Source organism: Saccostrea echinata, unplaced genomic scaffold (genome assembly GCF_033153115.1).
Source record: "Saccostrea echinata isolate AGI-Se365-2 ecotype Australia unplaced genomic scaffold, CSIRO_AGI_Sech_v1 ptg000032l, whole genome shotgun sequence".
Lineage (NCBI taxonomy): Eukaryota > Metazoa > Mollusca > Bivalvia > Ostreida > Ostreidae > Saccostrea > Saccostrea echinata.
The window spans coordinates 4,333,782-4,353,039 of NW_026889781.1; the positions used below are offsets into that span (position 1 = coordinate 4,333,782).

Below are 19,258 nucleotides of genomic sequence, written 5' to 3' on the forward strand. Positions count from 1 at the left end.
AAAATACCCATGTTTCCCCTCCCCAGTAAGACCATAGCTCATCTTTCAAACAAACTGAAGAATACTTTTCATTGTTTCTTGTCCTATCAATTACAATTTAAAAAACAAAAGCGTGTACACATGGACATAATTATTCAGATTATTATTAAGGGGGATAATTTTTGATTGCTTTGTTTTACATTTTATTCCCAGAAATTAATAATTATAACGTTGATTTTTGATATGGAAAAACTAACGAGAAAATAATTTTATTGAGAAAGGATCAAGTCTTGTATAAAATGGCACTGAAAAGACGAAGTTTAAAATAATTTTTGTTTGCCCTCTCCCGATTAAATGTCGAAAAATTTGGGTCAGTGGGTAATGGGAAGTCTTCTTTACAGAAAAAAATCAACATAACTGCTCCATTTTCAAAATTTATTTTCCGGAATACATTATGGAAGTATATTTTTTTTTGTCTGACCAGTTTTAGCCAGTCCGTCGAAAGATGGTAACAAAACAATTGATGACCTCAATTACAATATATAATAACAAGACGTCTGTGAGCCAATGCTCACTAATAATACATGTACCCCAGCTCTGATGTGAATATACAAGTTCAGTTATAGACAGACACAGTGATAATCAGGAAGTGGACATTGGATCATTACAAAATTGAATCCCAACATATGGCATCCTTAAACAAAGGGTGTGCTAAAATTTCAAGCATCTGTGATGAGTAGTTGCCGAGAAAACTGCGACCAAAATTTGTTATGTATGGTACTGGCAGATGCACGGATAAACAGGAAGTTGACATCGGCTTCGTACAAAAATGAATCCCACCGTATGACATGCCTAAACAAAGAGTGTGCCCAAATTTCAAGCATCTGCGATGAGTAATTGCTGAGAAAACTGCGACCAAAATTTGTTACGGACAGACACATAGACAGCTAGACAGACGGACGGACGGACAGACAGACAGACAGACACACAATGGTAAAACAATAGACCCCCTCTCCTTCGGAGCGGGGGTATAATAGTCATAATTCAATTAAAAAATAGCTGTTTTTCTAATAGCACTTCTTTTTTCCCTAGTCCTTTTCCATTTCGGGGACATCATCAACGGATGTTCAGACAATTTTTCCTCTAATGGGGTACCTTGAATTCTTTCACAGAAAATTTTGATCAATGCCGTGTTTACTGCTACAGTGAATGGTTCTTGTTTCGATGTCGTAGGCCGAAGCAGCTGAAGTAATGCATCCATATTGCAAAATCGTATCATTTTTTCAGGGTGTGCATCAAAGCACACATGAAATGCGCATATATACAGAAAATTATGCCAAAATACACGGACTGTTTGGCAAGAAGCGCCTTCAACATTTTTTGCAACATTGCCGTTACTTATGTTTGCCGCCCACATTGGAGTAAGTTCAGATTTTTTAATAGATTTAGTGTATTTCTGTACCTTTTTGTTGTTTTCAAAACAAGTTTGCGCTACATTAAACTCACGAGCAACTTCTTCTTTGAAATCGTGTTGGTCGTAATATCCGTTATTTACAAGGTATAGAAGACATTGGAAGAGCTCTGTATCGTTGGATTTTATATCATGAATGTGTTTTTTCATTGCTTTTAAGGGGCTTGTGTCCTTGATTAGGAATTGTTCTATCATGCTGTGGTCAATATCCATCAAATTAACAATCAAAGGAATCCCTGTATGCTTGCAGGATATATTTTCAATATTTCTAAGTGCTAGAGACTTACATTTACATGTATTATTACAACAATTGGCCTTTATCGATTCAAGTTTCTGGGCAACCTTTCTCTGTCTAAATTTTGAGAAGGTATCAAGTAATAATGTTTCATTATCATTAAAATTAATTTTGTGATTCTCAAGATCTTCCTTTATCTCAGTTCGAATTCCTAGAACAAATTTGATATTGAAAGGAACAGTTTCGCAGCAAGAAATTATTTGTTCAAGGTTCTTTATTGTAATCTGCATCTCGCTAGGATTGGTATTCCACAATCCACACCAACCATCTATAAAATTTACAGTCTCTGGAGGAAAATCATTAGGAATATCCAGGTAATTGTAATAATAGGGATCAATGTTGTGTGTCTGCGCAAATGCTTTTACAATATCTTTTCCAGTTGTAGATAAGGAGTTACCAAGTTTTCCGAAAAGGCAGAGCAGATTTTTTGAGGTTAGGACATTAACTCCACCGGCAACAAATTCATCTAATAAAAACAATATAAGTATATTCATATGTTTGCATAAATTTACTTATTCATTGTATGTAGAATAAGTATAAAAATTCATTTGCTTAATATAAAACATTCATATACCCTATTTACGTATCAAAGAGTTCAGATTTTTGTTTAATTCGATTGTTTGTTTGTATTTTTTTTTTTTTTTTTTTTTGGTTAAATTCAAAGGTATGCCAATTATTTTTGTTGATATTTCTAAAAGGGGGTCAGGTTTGTAAACAAGTTATTGTAAATTATTTTTATTATTACCTCCTTAAGAGAAAAGCTTCAATTACTTTAGATATGTAAAGAAAAATTACAAACAGACTGTACTGATGCAAAAAATGAAAGCAGTTGCAAACTTTCAACGCGCTAATTATAAATCATTGGCTTTATGTCAAGTTATAATGCCTATTATTTCTGCAGAGAATACTGGATGGCACAATGATGGACTTTATAATACATGTACATGTGTAATTTGAAGTATTGAACACTTTATGGCTTTGACTTGCATATTTCGCATATTGATTACAAAACTCTGACTTTTCAATTACTTAAATGCTGATTTTTAGAACATGGGAAAGGGAATATATTAATATCTGTTAGAAATGGTAAAAAAAAAATCATTACATGTAATTATAAGAATTAAGACAATATTTTAACATATTTCTTTTGAAAAGTCATCAAGGACAAATTATTCTACAATAAAAGTAATAAAACAGGACCCCTTGTTATAATGTACTCTTTCAAACAGAACTATGAATATCTTTTCTTTTGTTTGGGCCGATAATAATTTAATACCTGATTGGGTCAAGTCTTAAAATACAAATTGCGAGACTACTACTTCTATGGAAATTCCCATTTCCAGTATATCGTATAACAATAGACTTATCAATGCTATATCTATATTCTATTTAACACTTCCACCAAAAGGTAAACATTTTTCTTGTAAAATTTAAAAGAGTAACATCAAACCCCTTCAGCCGCAAAAGTAAGTCCCCACCAAGCAATACACACACACACACGAACATACAAAAACGAAATAACGATTTGAATGCTATGAATGATTTTTTTTTAAGTCAAAGTACAAATATTTTTTTTTTGTTTGATTAAAACACCATTTGCTGAAATACATATTTTTTTCTTACTTGTTTCTTCATCTTCTTCAATATCTGCAGTATAATTAATCAGCTCATTATTCTCTTCTACGTTACTGCCTGTATCAAAATAACAATGAGAAATATCTCATGATCTCCTGTCCATTTATAAATATATTCATATAGAAATAAATTGACTAGCTATTTAGAAAAAATAGTTCTATAATGGTTTTTTCCGAATATATTTTTTTTCTGCTACATGCATCTATACATAAGAATGAAGCAGTTTTCATCGCGAAAGAGAACATATGGAGAGCAATAATCAATGTGAATTTTGGTTCTTTATATATGAAAAAAAATATTATCTAAAGTTTCGTGTTTTGTTGTCAAACCTATGTGTAAATGTATTAAAAGTAACAGCAACAGTACCAAGACGTATCTAAAATCATTTTAAATACCTTGCTTTTCTTACATTGAACTGCCTTCTTTGATCTTTCAGACAAGCTGGGGAAAATAATTTTCAATTTTTTTCCCGAGCTTGCCGTAAATGACTATGATGCTATTGCAACAAAATAGTACCATATTAGAATATTTTAAACTAAGTGTTCATTGGCATTACTAATCTCTTATTTTTCACCTCAGAAATGAAATTACAGTAAAGTACAGAATGTTTGAAGCACAATCATTGCCCTTGTGAATCCCAATCTAGATTCATCATTCCACATTGAGACACCTCTAACATTAGCCCAACTGCATCACTGTGACTTTCCAGTGGTACAGATAACTACCTCTGTGTAAGCAAAATATACAATAACATAGCCAGCCACTCAATATGTTAAATTTTGCATGCGAAAAGTGGATTGCTTTTAAATTTTTAGATCTTACATGTACGCCTCCATTTGGCGATGACGATTATTACGATGATGAATATGAGTGCCGATAGTCCAATTCCCAGAGCAAGTCCCAGTCCAAGCTTTAGACTACTTTTGTTTTCCCCCAGTCTTTAGAATAAAAATAATTATATAATCAAAAGATAATGAACTTGTTTGAAACATTTCAAAATTCTGTAACAATTTTATGTTACTTTTGGTGCGAATATTTAGATGGAAGTATTACACCAAACAACCTCTCTTATGAGCGACAAGTTGTGTCTAAGAAAAGATTGTTAAAATCTATAATGGAACAGTAAACCAAGTCTTTCTTTTACGTCCAAGGAAGGTACATTAAAAAGATGAAGAAGATGCGTTTGTGAAACATTGATGCTCCCATTTGGCAGCTTATGGCAAATGTTAAAGTTTCTCAAATGAAAGTCAAATCCAAAACCAAGGTCAAGAGATGAAAAATACTGTTACCCGAAGAAAAGACCTGTCTCAGTGAAAATATCTGTGAATATTTAAAAGCCCAAGCACCAACCGTTCAAAAGTTATGCCAAAGGATATTTTTTTTAAAAAGTTGGTCCAACTCTAAGGTTAAGGTCAAGGGATCAAAATCAATGGTACCGAGGGGAAGGTTTTGTCACAAAAAAATAAACAGACGGAATATAAAAGCCGTAGCACCAACTGTACAAAAGTTATGGCCAATGTTCAAAATTTTCAAAAGAAGGTCAAACTCTAAGGTCAAAAGGTAAAAAATTTTTGGTATCTTGAGATAGGTATTGTCAAAAGAAATATATACTTGTGAAATATGCCACAAGAAATATGAAAGCCCAGGTACTAGCTTTTAAAAAAAAAAGATTTAAGATTTAAAAAAAAAGAGTGAAACTCTAAGGTCAAGGTCAAAATTCAAATATATTTATACCCAAGAAAAGATAATTTCATAGAAAATGCACGTGTAAGGTATAAAAGCCCGAACACCAGCTGTTCAAAAGTTAATGCCAAACCTTAAGGGGTTTTTTTTAGTGTGACCTTGAGTTTGACCCATTTTTGTAAAAAAAAAATTATAAACCTGACAATAACTTTTGAATGGTTAATGCTTAGGCTTTCATATTTCGCAGTTATATTGATTGATACAAGTACTTTCTTTGTGTAACACCGTTTTTAATCTGTTGACCTTGGCCTTGGATTTCGACATGCAATTGAGAAACTTAAATAATTATTCGCTGTAAGTTGTCATTAAGGAACATCAGTGATTCAAAAACACATCTTGTTTCTTTGGAAAAATATTTTTTAAGTATTGTTTCTATGTTTTCTCTTTAAAAGTTTAATTTCTTACTGAAGTGCCATCCTTTACCCTAAGGGGGATGGTTGAGGAATCTTGCATGTACCCTATGTTGTGAAGCATTCGCATCAGATTATTTTTTGGCCGATTGTTAATGAGAAGACTGTTTAAATGGTTATTTTTTTTTTTTTTCGTTTTTTGCTTATTTCTTACTTGAAGTTGACATGGTTTTCATTTGGACAGATCTTAATTGCCTTTACCTAAACACGTGGCAAGTTAGATTGACCTTAATCCATTGTTGTAGAAGTTAAATCTTAACAGAGGGACATACATGCAAAGGACGAAATGTAATAAAAAATCTCGCTTAAAATTTCTAAAATTTGTTTCAGTGAGCCAAAATTATTTCAGTCATCCGACACAAAAATCAAAACATTGTACTAACTCTAACTTTTAAATATTAATGATGAATAAAATAAAATCAAATCAAATGAAAACGTAGTAAATGATTACAACTTTTAAAATAAGCGTCCTGCCAAAAATGTCATTGTTCCTTTCATGATTGCTAAAGAATAAAAGAAAAATAATGAATTTATTTAGTCAAAAATCGTTAAGATCACATGAAGATAAAAAAGAATGGAATTAATATGAGTACTTTTAAAAAGGAGTATACATGTAAAGATTATATAATTGTTATTTCTTTTAATGTATTTGACCCCATCTCTGATGTTCGTTCACTACATATTCATGTGCTCAATAAGAGACATTAAACTTTATAAGAAATCAAAAACTGGTTCCATATCTCTTACCTTGATTGTATATTGCTTGTATCATCAATAGAACCATAGCATACAGGATCTGCAAATGATATCCTTTTTATAACCGTTTGATTGCGCTTGTAAAAAAGATTATACGTGCACGTGCATGGTCAGGATTTGAATAAAAATAGATTATCTGTTTACTTACATTTGTAGACCTGATCACTGTGGTAGGTACTATTTGGACAGCCTGTGATATTGCAAGCTTTCCAGAATATGTATCCTGTGTTTGTGAATGCTGGACAGAATCCTGAATATATCCAAAAACAATGGTACTTGTAACCTTGAAACATTTATATGTTGAAATGTAAAAAAAAATTCGAGATAAACTCAAATTGGTACATCCCGTAAGATTGTATTTGTTCAAAATGCCTTTTTATTACTTTTACTCTCAAAGTTCATTTAAATTATTTCTTTAAAAAGGAAAAAAAAAACATTAACTGTGTTACTGCAATTCTGATCATTTTATTTCAATCCGATTTACCTGCCACTAGCGTAGTCTTTTCTATGCATTTTTCTTTTCTTGATAATTCGTCCTCCATAAGGAAGCAATGGTAAACATCTTCTCCCTGACAGGAGAATATTTTGGATCTTTCAACCCATTCTGCTTCATTGGCTGGGCATTTAAGAGGGGCTGAATATATACCTACATGTATGGAATTTCATTTAAAATTGACAAAATAATTTAATGTTAGTATACATGCAAAATTAACAACAACCCACCCCTTCTACTTTTGGTTAAAATATCACTGGTTAAAAAAATGTTTATTTATGTAATCTATGAAATGGAGAGATACAAGTCTATTCGTATTTTAGACTAATATGGTGCAAGAATCTGCTTCTAGCATATATGCGAATAAGAAAGTTTCAGCGTTAATTAGAGGATTTATAATTGCATGCAATGTATTCCCGATATGAGATATTACAAAACATGGTAATAAAGTAAATTATCTTAGTACATTCTGTATTAGACCGTATAAGCAGAGGTTCCGTGTCACAGTAGGTACTGGGACTAAAAGATCCCTTACTGCTCAATGTCCCTTAGTGCTGAGTTTAGGTTTAAATTTGGAGCTCTCCAGCAGCAAGTGGTGGCGTCTCAATATGAGCGAAAAATTTTGAAGTGACGTTAAATAAACAAACAAATACTTAACTCGTTTTTTTTTTGTTTTTTTTGTTTTTTTTTTTTCGCAGAACTTTGATTTTACAAATAAGCATCTAGAAAATAAGAAAAGACAATGAAACAGAACATACTTCTTTTAGACAAATCTCCATTTTTTTTTTTTTTTTTTTTTTTTTTTTTTTTTTTTTTTTTTGAAGAAAAAACATACATACAAAGGTTGTCGACAGGAAGATGCATCATATATGAAACAAAAATATAAAATTAGAAAACAAAACTTTGCAGTTCAGATACTGTTGCTTAATGCATGCATGACGATATCCTTCGGAAAGGAAAGAGTGTCACTTCTTATATCTACTTTTACCCCACTTACATTCTTACATATTTCATGCATATGTTTCATAGTCTGAGGCAAAGCATTGCAGAAACCATTTTTAAGGTGAAATCCGATTTCATTATGACTATGTATCTGCAGATTTGAGAACTTTGTGCAGCCTTTTTTGAAAACTAATTTCCAACGGTTGTTACTAAACAATTTATTATACGAGTAGGACAGGATTTTTGATACCTTCACGAGTGAGAAGCACGAGTGAAAATATTAAAAAAAAAAATGTCTAGTCTATCGAGTGAAATAAATCCCACATCCAACTACAAAACATTGAATTTTCTGTTTATAACATTTTTTTTTTATTTTTCCTTTGCCTCTCTCTTTTCTTTACACAGTGTTATAGGTGATGACGTCATAATTGAGTAGTTGAGACCTCATAAAGCTTAGCAGTTGTAAGACTGAAAACATTGTAACATGGATTTTAGCAGCATGTTTGAGAAGAAATTGGTAGTTTTAGTCTCTATCAAGACGATTTACTTAATATCTCTATCTTATGACAGGTCGAAAGTTATTCTTACTTTGAAAAATGTTCACACTGTGACAGGATATCACTTTGGTATCCTTTCACACCGTGAGTGAGAATCACTTTTATTCAATTAATAAATCACAGTATTTCACTGCTGAAAATTAATAAAACATACTTATTGACACAATTTGCCATTCACTTTATAAGAACTGCACGTTTGGTACATAAGTTACCATTTAGAAAAGGAAATAAGGTAGGTATGTTATTATTTACTTAACAGGTAAATAACAGTAACACTTTGGTAAAAATTTTGTCATTAATCAATGATAAGCTATTGATTGGAACATATACAAGTACATGTCCAAGGTTTGAATCAGGACTCTATAATGAGATCATGTGTTATATCAACTCAGTGACACATGTCGTTGGAATGGTATGGGAGGCAGAGAAATATTTGCGCTAATGTCACGAAGTGCTGATTTTGTTTATTATTCATTTTATGTAATATATCCTTTCAGGCGAAAGCAAGTGCATGAACCAACATTTCATTCAAATGTAAAATGTCAATTGACATGCTTCCAATATATTTTTACAGATGAAAAAACGATTTTAAAAATAGATAAATAAGACTTGACAAAAATACATACCGTTAATAAGTAGGATGAAAGTGACCACTCGTGGTGACATCTAGAAAAATTAGCTATGCTTTGATTAATAATTAATACCAAGGCAAAATTAATAAGCATTGACGTTCAAGGTTTATAAATTTAAAAAGCATGATTTTAAAAAGCAGTTTATCATTTACATTATTTAACTCTTCCACTCCCCTTCCCATCTTACTTACCGTTCATAAATTACATATGTGTTTTAAGTGTGTTCCTCCTTCAGTCATAGGCAAGTAAATGTATTCAGGAATTTACCACTACTCTGTGCTGCGTCTAGCGATGCACTTTTCTTATATAACTGCTGTTAAAACCTAAAATTAGATTACAGTTCAGCAGAGGATTTTTTATTCGAATATACGAGATTGAAAATGGAAACATGTCACAGATTGCTTAAAAATAGATAGTTAAGGAAATTAACAATCTCGGGCGAAAGCTTAGAAAATGCATCGATGTTTACTGGGTTGCGTAGGGAAAGAATTGAAAACAGATGCTGGGAACAAGTGCATGATAAACTTTTCACTGCTGATACGAAGATTAAGAACTCGTTTATAAGATGCTGGTTTGGTCAAGAATGAGGATGTAACCAATCAAAGAGGTTTTGGCAAGGGATCAGAGGTCATGCTTCTGTATAAATCATCTGCAAGGAATAAAGAGTAGAGATTATGCAAAAGGTTTGACATGAATTTTAAAAAGCAATTAAAAATTGAGAGTGTTTAAGGATGTAAAAATGTCAATTTAAATTTGTATCAAAATTACAAGTCATGATTGCAAATTCTGAAAAAAAAAGATAAAATATGCAGGGCTTGCACAGGGTATAAATATAGCTCAGTGAGACACATCCGACTAGTGGTTAGCTGAATTGTGTCTCTTTCTGGTTGCATTTATACAGGTAAGATATTTTTGTAGACACGCAATTTTTGTAAAATGGTTACAATTTTCAGATGGCTCTGTTTATTTACAGATTAATATATTTCTAATTTAATAGTAATGTTCATTAAAGGTGTATTGTGTACCTTTTGTAATGGTAAATATAAAAAATGGATTGTTAATTTAATAAAGAGTGCTTAGCTGGATTGTGTCTCTTTCTGGCTGCATTTACAAAGGTTGGGTAACGGGGCCACTCCCCATGGCCTGTGGTGCGCTTTGGAAAGGAAGGGAGTTATCCTAGAAGAGTAAATGCAAACTGGAGCGTCATTTTGAGAAATAAAGAAACAAATGAAATAAATTAACGAACTTTGGTCAATCTTTTCAAGTCCAGAGGATTGTAGGAATTGCCCCCCTGTGTCTAAACACCTCTCACATGCCAAAAAAAGTGCACAACGATCCCAAAGTGGACAATCAGATTATTCAGTAACCAGACAAATTACATGAACGATAAAAAAAACTATTCTCATAACAAGTTGTAAATCACACCATTATTTTTTTTTTAATATTACAATGGTATCAAGACTGTCGGAAACATTTGAAATGAGAGGAAGTTATATTTGCAGTTCTTTCTTTCGTTTGTAGGGGATTTATTGTACAGAAAGGCGTGGCAGCCGAGAAAGTGTCTGTAAATGTCTTGTGTCATGGTCATTTGCATAGTCACTCCTTCAAAACCAAAGCAGAACTACGGAACAGAAGGACAGGACAAATACTTCTCTATACTATGCTTGTGCTGTACAATGCCGAAGAAAGACTTTGTCGTGAGGAAGATAATGACATTAATATATGTGAAGAAGAGACCGCTTCTAGGACAATACTCTGTGATGAAACCATTGCCTGTTTATGCGAAATAATAAGAAGAGAAAATAATCTTCAAAAACCATCCTATGTAGATGAGGCGAAAGATCTGTATAAAAGACTAAGACGTTTAACTCGCTTTGAACTTGAAAGCATGGATGTATAACAAAAGCAAATAGCAATATATTCAAGCGCAGATCCAAGATTAAATCCATTTTCTAAACGTGAAAAACACCTATTTCGTGGTGGTGATGGTGGGGTCCACGTTTTCATAACGGGGGGGGGGGGTCAAAAGTCATTTTTTTTTTGCTTTAGTATATGCTTTTTATAGCTCTGCGAAATTCCAATTCCAGGGGGGTCCTGACCCCCCCCCCCCCCACGACCCCTAGATGCGCGCACGGAATGAAAATCACCCTCCTTTCCGCTTCTTTTTTTTTTCTCCGGATCAGGCCAGTATTCAGGGTCTATTTGTACTGCAAAAATGGCAAATGACAGGTTCAGGTCTTTCGGAATCTTGTAACCACTGATTTCCAACTCCACTTTACTCTTTCGATTACTTCTAGCATTTCAAAGAAAGGACACATTTAATTATTATGACATTTTCCGTAAAAAAAAAATCCCCGGACACAAACTTTACAACTTTTTTTGCAACATATGACCTTGTCAAAGGATTAGGATTTTTTTTTTTTTTTGCATCAAATATGAACTTCTACATGTACAATAACGTTACACTTTTATCCCTGTAACACTGACCTTGTTCCAATGACGTTCAAGACACCTCCTCATTCAAATTACTGCACGCAATCTTTGTGTCAACTATGGGCTTCCGCAAGGTCTCTAGCAGAAGCCCTGACAAGGATTTTCAGTTCTGATTCGTTTAAATAAACGTTAACAAAATGTAATTGAATGATTTTCATCAAAACACATGAAATGTCATATGACGTACACCCTTATGACGTGTTTCTCGCCTGTTTCTCACCTGTGTCGAGCACAGGTTTTGAAGGAAATATATGATTGCTACAAACCCTTCAAACTTTAATTTGTTTGAGTGGTGGATTCGGTGGAAAAGGATAGTTTTAAATATTAAATGAACATTTTCAATCAGGTAGAATTTTCAACGTGAATAACACCCCCTCCCCTTTTTTTTAAACAAAAGATAGAATACCTTACAGCAGGTGGGTAAAGCCTCAGAGTTTCATTGAATATCCAGTCCAAGTACTTCAACTTCTGCACTTGTCATATGTCGGAAGGTCCTAGAAAAAAAAGCTGACAAATTTATTTACCTCAAAATTGAAATTGTATTGCAACCTTCATTGCAAAACGACTTCTAGAGTCCTTTTTTTAAGCGTTAGGTTTATAAACCTTGGCCTATTAAATTGTTAAGAACGATTGAATTGGTTACACAGATTAAATAATACACCGTAAGTTTCAATTTATTTTATTTTTAGATCAAACTCTTGTGTGTGAACACCCCTTTCTAAACGTTTATTTCACCAAAGAAAGATAACTCTAAAAATGTTGAAGTTTGTGAGCATTATGTCTGTGAAATATTTATTATATAGTGTTCACAAATGAATTTAAAGAAAATAAAGACGATCATTTTGTAATCCAATTAGAATCAAATTTATCTACTAACTAGCACATTGAATATTACCCAACTCCCTCCCCAATGAAAGCTTGACAAATGTACCCGGTAAAAAATATGCATGAATCATACATAGAAAAATTTATATAAATTTTCTTACGGGCTCGCCGTTGTATCAAATCCCCCAGAGGAAAGAGTGTTGCATTACTCGTCCCTTCATCCTCAGTCAAACCTATCAGAGGCACATCAATGTGGGGCGGGGCGGGGGGGGGGGTACCCCGTAAAGTCTTTCTATCAGAAAGATGGTTGCTTTTGCTTTGAAATACTGTATATAAACTGTGTAAATGTCATTTTTGAGAGAAAATTTATCCTGTACATTGTTGGTATCTTCAAGATGTTTGCGAATCATAAATACTGTACCAGTGATATTGTTGGGGGGGGGGGGGGGTTATCCCGTAAAGTCTTGCTATCATCAAGATGGTTGCTTTTGCTTGGAATTACTGTATATAAACTGCTTCAATATCATTTTTGAGAGGGAATTTACCTTGTAGACTTTTTCTATCTTCAAGATGTTTGCGGATCCTAAATACTGTATCAGTGATATTCTTTAGGGGGATATTAACCCCGTAAATCTTGCTATCATCAAGGCGGCTGCTTTTGCTCTAGAGTACTGTATATAAACACGCTCCGAGTTCACTTCTTCGTTTGTAGAATCCTTCAGATTGTTATATCGTAATACTTTCTATTTCCATTACTGGGACTCATCAAATTAGAGGCGCGTTTGGTCGTCTTACTTGGACAACAATGACGTAACGGAAAATACAATCTCAATCGAATTTTGAATGTTAAATGGATTTTTCATTCCAGTTAAAGAATGGAAGAACTAACATGTGAGATGCGAAAACGCAGAATTTATCATTCATTGATAAACATTGCGGCGTTTCGGAGGCATGTACATTGTATTTAGAGACGAACCGTCAACACTAAGTCTTGTCAACAACGTCCTGTTGTGAAAAAAAAATGACGTTGTTGTTTCTAATGCTTATGTATGTTGAGTCCACAACAATACAGTGTTTCATTTGCATGTTTGTTACGCGTTTTTTTTTTTTTTTTTTTTTTTTTTTTTTTTTTTTTTTTTTTTTTTTTGTCATCGACATTCAACATGCTGTTTACATGTTGTAACCATTGTCCCTGAAATCCCGCAAGATTTGTACATTTTCCGACATTTTCACAAAAGAGCGCACTTAGAACTATAACTTATCCATGGTCGGGATTTTAAATATGTCATCAGTTCAAACCCGATTCAAAATACAAATGGAATACCTGTGTATATATTCCAGGACTTTTTTTTCAATTTTATTTGAGATATTAGTGTATTGTTCACACAGACGAATCACGTAAGCATATATTTCATAAGGAGTGTTAGTGCCTTACGATAAGTATGCCTAGCGCAAGTATGTTTGATGTTCAATTTCAGAATATCGTGTATGGCTAGCATTCTCTACATATAACTTCAAAATTATGTTTTTATTCCTATGCATATTTAGTAAAGAAATAAATATTGGTAAATAAACAAATTATGAAAGAAATTAAATAATAAAAAAAAAAGCTATTAAGGTTTCTTTGTCAATTTATTTTACAATTTTGTCGAACTTACCAAAGGGTGAAGCTTAACTTCATATCACACGGACATCGTTGAACAAGACATAAGCGTAACAAAATCGTGTCATGTTTACATTTTCAGAGAACGGGAAAACTACTCTGCCGTCACACGAAAACTTAAACAAGCGAAATTCAATAAAATACATAAAATTCCTGCTATCAAACACACAAAAATTATTATTGTAATGCCCGCTTCAAAAATCTTGGCTGTGGTCTGTTTTTATGAAATCAAACTGACCGCGTAAATAACGTGTACTTGGTCTCATTGCTCTGAGAATTCATATGTCACTGACGTCACTGATATGTTAGACTGCAGCGTAAAGAAACGGATGGGTAGATGATTAAATTTAGCAATATGTACATATTGACATGATCTTTAAAAACTCTTTAATATTTTTATATTAAATGTTGAAGCTAAACACGTTGTAAAAAATACATAAGAAATGTTGATTTTAACAGCTTTAAGCATCTACAACAGCAGAGACTATGACAAAGTTGATTTTGTCACGTGAGAGGTGTCCTGTCTCCTTAAAATTTTAACAGATTTCGTTTAAATGTCTGTGTACGTCCTCTATGTTTCGTGTCGTTTACATGCAATGTGTAATTATAATATTTCAGTGTTATACAATTATTAGCTATTCTTATACCTTGAGATCGTTGTAGTCATGGATGAAGTATATGTTAAACCAACGACTACATCTTTGTTAACAATTAACTTCCCCGTCTCTTTTTTTCGTTTCCCCTCATATTAGATTAACAATTTTATGTATTGTTTAATTAAATAGAATCTTAAATATGCCAATTAGATTATATCTTCTTAAATATCGATTTTTGAATTTAAAAAAACCGATGATTGTTACACAGAGTTTGAAACAGATTGATTTATAATGAAGCTTTACCCGAAACTCCGCTGTGGGACCTGAGACCATTGGTTGGCCAAATGTTTCGATGATTTACGTCTGTTCTCTGCGATTCCGAATGACTGGAGTAATAAGTTTTTCCGTAAAATGTCCAATTGATCCCTTTAGTGTGCCTCTTTTATCGTCAACATGTAATATAAAATATTTAAATTGAAGAGCAAATATGAAAGTGTTGCACGAATTTACAACAAAAAATGTAAAGTTTAGCAGTAAACATTTATATCTTAGCAATTAAAGTTTCCTACCCATTTTGTGTGTAATGTCTTACATTCTGTTAATTGTTATTTAGAGTTGCAGATTATGCATTTTTAAGTGCATTGACTACTGTGTCAAATTTCGATTGATTAAATACGTTGTTCATTCTTTTGATTGTTTTTTTTTATAATTATGTTATCACACTGGAATTTTGTTGACTGACCATAAAGATTCACCTGCTGTTTATGTTGAAATCAAATGTTGCTGCGTTTGTTTATTTAATTTGGGAGAGCTAGCAGTTTGATATTTATTCCTAACCATGCAGCTGCCTTTGAGAATTACATGAATATTCTTTTGCCTGCGTAGAAGACTCTTTACTGTTCAAATGATATTATAGTCAGAGAAACTGGGGCCAATCGAAATGTAATTTTTATATATTCTCATTTTTTTTTAATTTTCAAGCTGCAGCTTTAAGGCTAATGAAATGTGACATTAATTACCTTTGTGAACGTTCAGGTTTCTAAAAGTCATACCGATTATGTACCGACGTTATTCACAGTACATCTTTAAGAAGAAGAAAAGTTAACATAATGTCCCCTCACTGTATTATTAAACACCCCACTGTCAAGCATTCAAACAGATTTCCCTTTATTTCTTACCTTTTAGGCCCATTATTTTTATCTTTTACATGTATATCATAGCATATGGGATCTGCAAATGTAAAGCATTGTTCACTTAATACTCACAATATTTAATAAAGGACTTAATTCACCCACTTTTTTTTTTAACAAAAAGAATTTTTTACACTGTTCCTTACATTTGTAGACCTCATTACTTCGGTACCTCTCTTTTGGACAACCTGTCCCTTCACATGCCTTCCAATGTAAGTAGCCAAATGTTGTGAATATTGGACAGTGTTCTACATTTATTCAATACTGTGATACAAAAACTTTTATGTGGACGTGTGACTATGGTATAAGGCCAGCACTGACTTAACACAGTTTGAATTAAAATTTATATGTCAGAGGTATTATTTAGCAAGCAGAGTTTTAAGAAACACAAAAAAACTTTTCATAACTTGTTATTTGTACTCATTAAAAAGTTATTGTCCCAACCTTCGGGTATCAGAGTTACTTCAATACATTTTTCCTTTCTAGATAGTTTGTCCTCCATAAAAAAGCAATGGTATTCGTCCTTTCCTTGGCATAAAAACTTGATTGATTTGTTCTCCCATTCTGTTTTATTCAGCGGGCATTGAGAGATAGAAAATACCCCTAAAACGATTCAAAAAGATTAATGAAACAGATCAGGATTGGTACTATGTTAACCAACCCTTTTCCTGCACAATCTGAATATCATTGGTAACGCGGGTATGTTAAGGCTACACCCAGAGATATACTATTTGCCTCTATAATATGACGTCATAGTAAGCTGCATGACGTGAAGTTTAGAAATAATGATTTCTTAATATTTATATTTAAAGTTTAATTTCAGGTCCAAGAAATGAATGGAATCATTCAAAAACATAATATATTAAACAAAATCATGTCGTTTTTTGGTGGTATAAACAGCTAAGTATTTATCACGGGGGTTAAATACCAAACCCATGACCATTGATCAAATATTTGCCGACTGGAAATTAAACGTGACGAGAATTCATGTCAACAAATATGTAAAATGGGAGTTTTAAAGCATATACTGTGAATGTTTTGTGTGATTCATAAGGAATTAAAGATTAAGAATCAGGTATGCTGATATATTCTAATCATGTTTTCTTATAATGAACACAGGCAGTGCTTTAAAATCCCGATCAGCCTTTCCTCTGTCGTTCTAAATATTACAACAAAGTTGCAAAAGTTCAACACTACGCTGCATAGTTTGAAACATAATTTTTGCTTGTATCGAAAGCTTGTATTCTATAGTACTTGGAAAGTGCTGCTAGAATCGTGTGTTTAACATGAATTGATGACAATTCCTTGATCGTTTGTACAAAATGTAATAATTTTGATAAGGTTTCATGCAAAACTTTGGAATATTTTTTTCTGTGTCGGGAGAGTAGGATTCTAGCAGCACTTTTCATAACCCAGTGATGTTTTTACTTAATTATTTTCACAAAAAGAATTAAATTATCCCCAGGGTAGTGTTGAACTTTTTACTTTTTCATTAAGGCAATTTTTCTATTTATAGACGTCACGTGATGACGTCGTAGTGGAGTGCTTCTTTTAGCCTAAAACTCAATGACGTCTATACAATGGATAATTATAGTAAATGTTTTATCTATGGCTTTTCCGATTTATCAATGTTACATTTTACGAAAAAAGTCTAAATTCGCCGAAATATGATATGGGTACTGCCTTAACATACCTGCGAAAGTAATAATAGTTCTACATGATATGAATGAATATAAGAATTGTGAGGAAATCGAGTAACTAGGGATTCAGTGCATTTTAAAGAGTTTAATTTGTTTCTGTAAGAAGAATAAGACGAGGAAACTGTCTACGGTTCAACAAATATGAAGTTGAAAAATTAAATCTCAATTATAACCTTTCTTATTATTTAATGTAAAATCTCAACAACCTAATAATATCTCACAAAGATTAAAATTATTTGCAACTTATGTAACATACACACACACACACCAAAGATGTCAATGGATTCTTTTATCATATTATGACACTTTTTTTTTTCCATATCAGTGGGTCTTTGTTCCATTTTTTGTAAGTTTTCCCTCAAAGTATGCGTAAGAATAAAAAAGAATTGGTCAGCAAAAAGCTAATATCCACTTTGTATCAAAAGTACACTTTTATGACACAGCAAATTCGCAAATTTCGAGATATATCTTAAAGTTCGTTTAGTCAAATGTCATATCACAAACATGGTTTAAATGCCAAGAGTTGTGTAGCAGTTAGCCTGTTAGTCTCTCAGGAGAATGATTTTTTTTATTACTAGGGTTCTAACCCAAAGAATACTGCCTTATTTGTTTAATGATAGAATAAATTTTGCCGAGAAATCTCCCGCAGAAAAGAAATTTTTAATAAAAAGGACTTTACTCTTAATACTTAATTCACAAATTGAATATTATTTTTATATATTTCAAACTGCAAGCATTCTTCACAAATTTCTCGCCAATTTTCATTTTAAAGCAGCTGACTATCAAGGTATTCTCCAAACATCATTATTTTTTTTCAGGGCAAGATCAACCCAGGAAAGAAATATGAAGGGAGAGAAAAAATACGAAAGGTATTCAAAAAGAGTGCTTAAATTATATTTGTTGAAATATAAATGAAGTTCTGAGGAGATTTGTATTTCAAAGTATTTGTTATAATCTTACATCAACAATTGGTAAAAGTTTACTTTTTTACTAACATTTTAAGCTTCATAGCTTTATATATGTTCTAAAATAAAACCTTTTAAGGCAATTGAAAACAATTCACTCAAAGTCTAAGACTGCTTTATGATCTTGGGTAATATGCCTCGCAAGATTTTCATGTTTCCTCAACATTTGGCCTTTTGAATTTATCAAAATTCGTTGTAAAATTTTATATGCACACAAACGATCAAAATTGAGGGAAAAAAAATCGTTAACTATCCAAAGAAATTCACTTTAAAAACTACATGTACAAAATTACATATTGGTGACCTTTAACAAAGCTGTGTAAAGAATTAAATTGTAGAGCATCTACTTTATTGTTGATAAGCTGCTTCGGTTTCTGAACTGATCGCATACAGAGCTTAGACTCGCGCAAGATATCAGATGAGAGACATAGTCAACATCTGTAGGTACATGCATTGATATGCGAATATTTCTACATAAACATGTGAGGTTTTCTATGGAAAAGACGTTTTTCATAAAGATAAGTTGTTAGCCTAAAAAATTACTGATAGTGTCACTTTTTACTGATAATTTCTGATATTTACTGATATTATACTGTTGGTACTGAGAATTTCTGATATTTGCTGACATTTTATCTGTTGTTACTGATAATTACTGTTAGTTCTGATAATTACTGATATTTACTGTCGTTTTTACTGTGGGTTCTGATAATTACTGATATTTGCTGAGAGTTACTGTTGGTACTGAGAATTGCTGATAATTACTGAGATTAGTTTCTAAGTTCATGAGATGTAAAATTTAAAAGAGACTGGGGTGGATGGATTAAATAAATTTAACAAATTAGTTTCATTTTAAAATTTATCCTTGATATCTTTTTTTAACCCGTAGTCATTTGGAATTCGTAACTTGAGTGAC

The 19,258-nt window shown here is 32.4% G+C and overlaps 1 protein-coding gene across 2 annotated transcripts; it reads right to left on the reverse strand.

Annotated features, from left to right (window-relative positions):
* Window positions 1-400: 400 nt before the first annotated feature.
* LOC133197963 (uncharacterized) lies at window positions 401-9,212 on the reverse strand. 2 transcript variants are annotated; one of them, XM_061334123.1, is made up of 8 exons: window positions 9,105-9,212; window positions 8,908-8,947; window positions 6,774-6,935; window positions 6,438-6,539; window positions 6,281-6,329; window positions 4,203-4,318; window positions 3,369-3,437; window positions 401-2,211 (listed from the first exon to the last, which is right to left on the reverse strand). In XM_061334123.1, the coding sequence occupies exons 2-8, from the start codon at window positions 8,945-8,947 to the stop codon at window positions 1,028-1,030; spliced, it is 1,722 nt and encodes a 573-aa protein (XP_061190107.1). In that variant the 5' UTR covers window positions 9,105-9,212; the 3' UTR covers window positions 401-1,027. The 2 variants fall into 2 exon arrangements, with proteins under 2 accessions (XP_061190107.1, XP_061190108.1); XM_061334124.1 differs by lacking the exons at window positions 4,203-4,318; window positions 6,281-6,329.
* Between the last annotated feature and the right edge of the window lie 10,046 nt (window positions 9,213-19,258).

Coding starts and splice junctions, on each gene's coding strand:
- LOC133197963 (XM_061334123.1), bottom strand. CDS start 8,947: ATGTCACCACGAGTGGTCACTTTCATCCTACTTATTAACG. Junction 6,540..6,773: donor AAAGACTACGCTAGTGGCAG/GTAAATCGGATT, acceptor GGATATATTCAG/GATTCTGTCCAGCATTCACA. Junction 6,330..6,437: donor CAGTGATCAGGTCTACAAAT/GTAAGTAAACAG, acceptor TATCATTTGCAG/ATCCTGTATGCTATGGTTCT.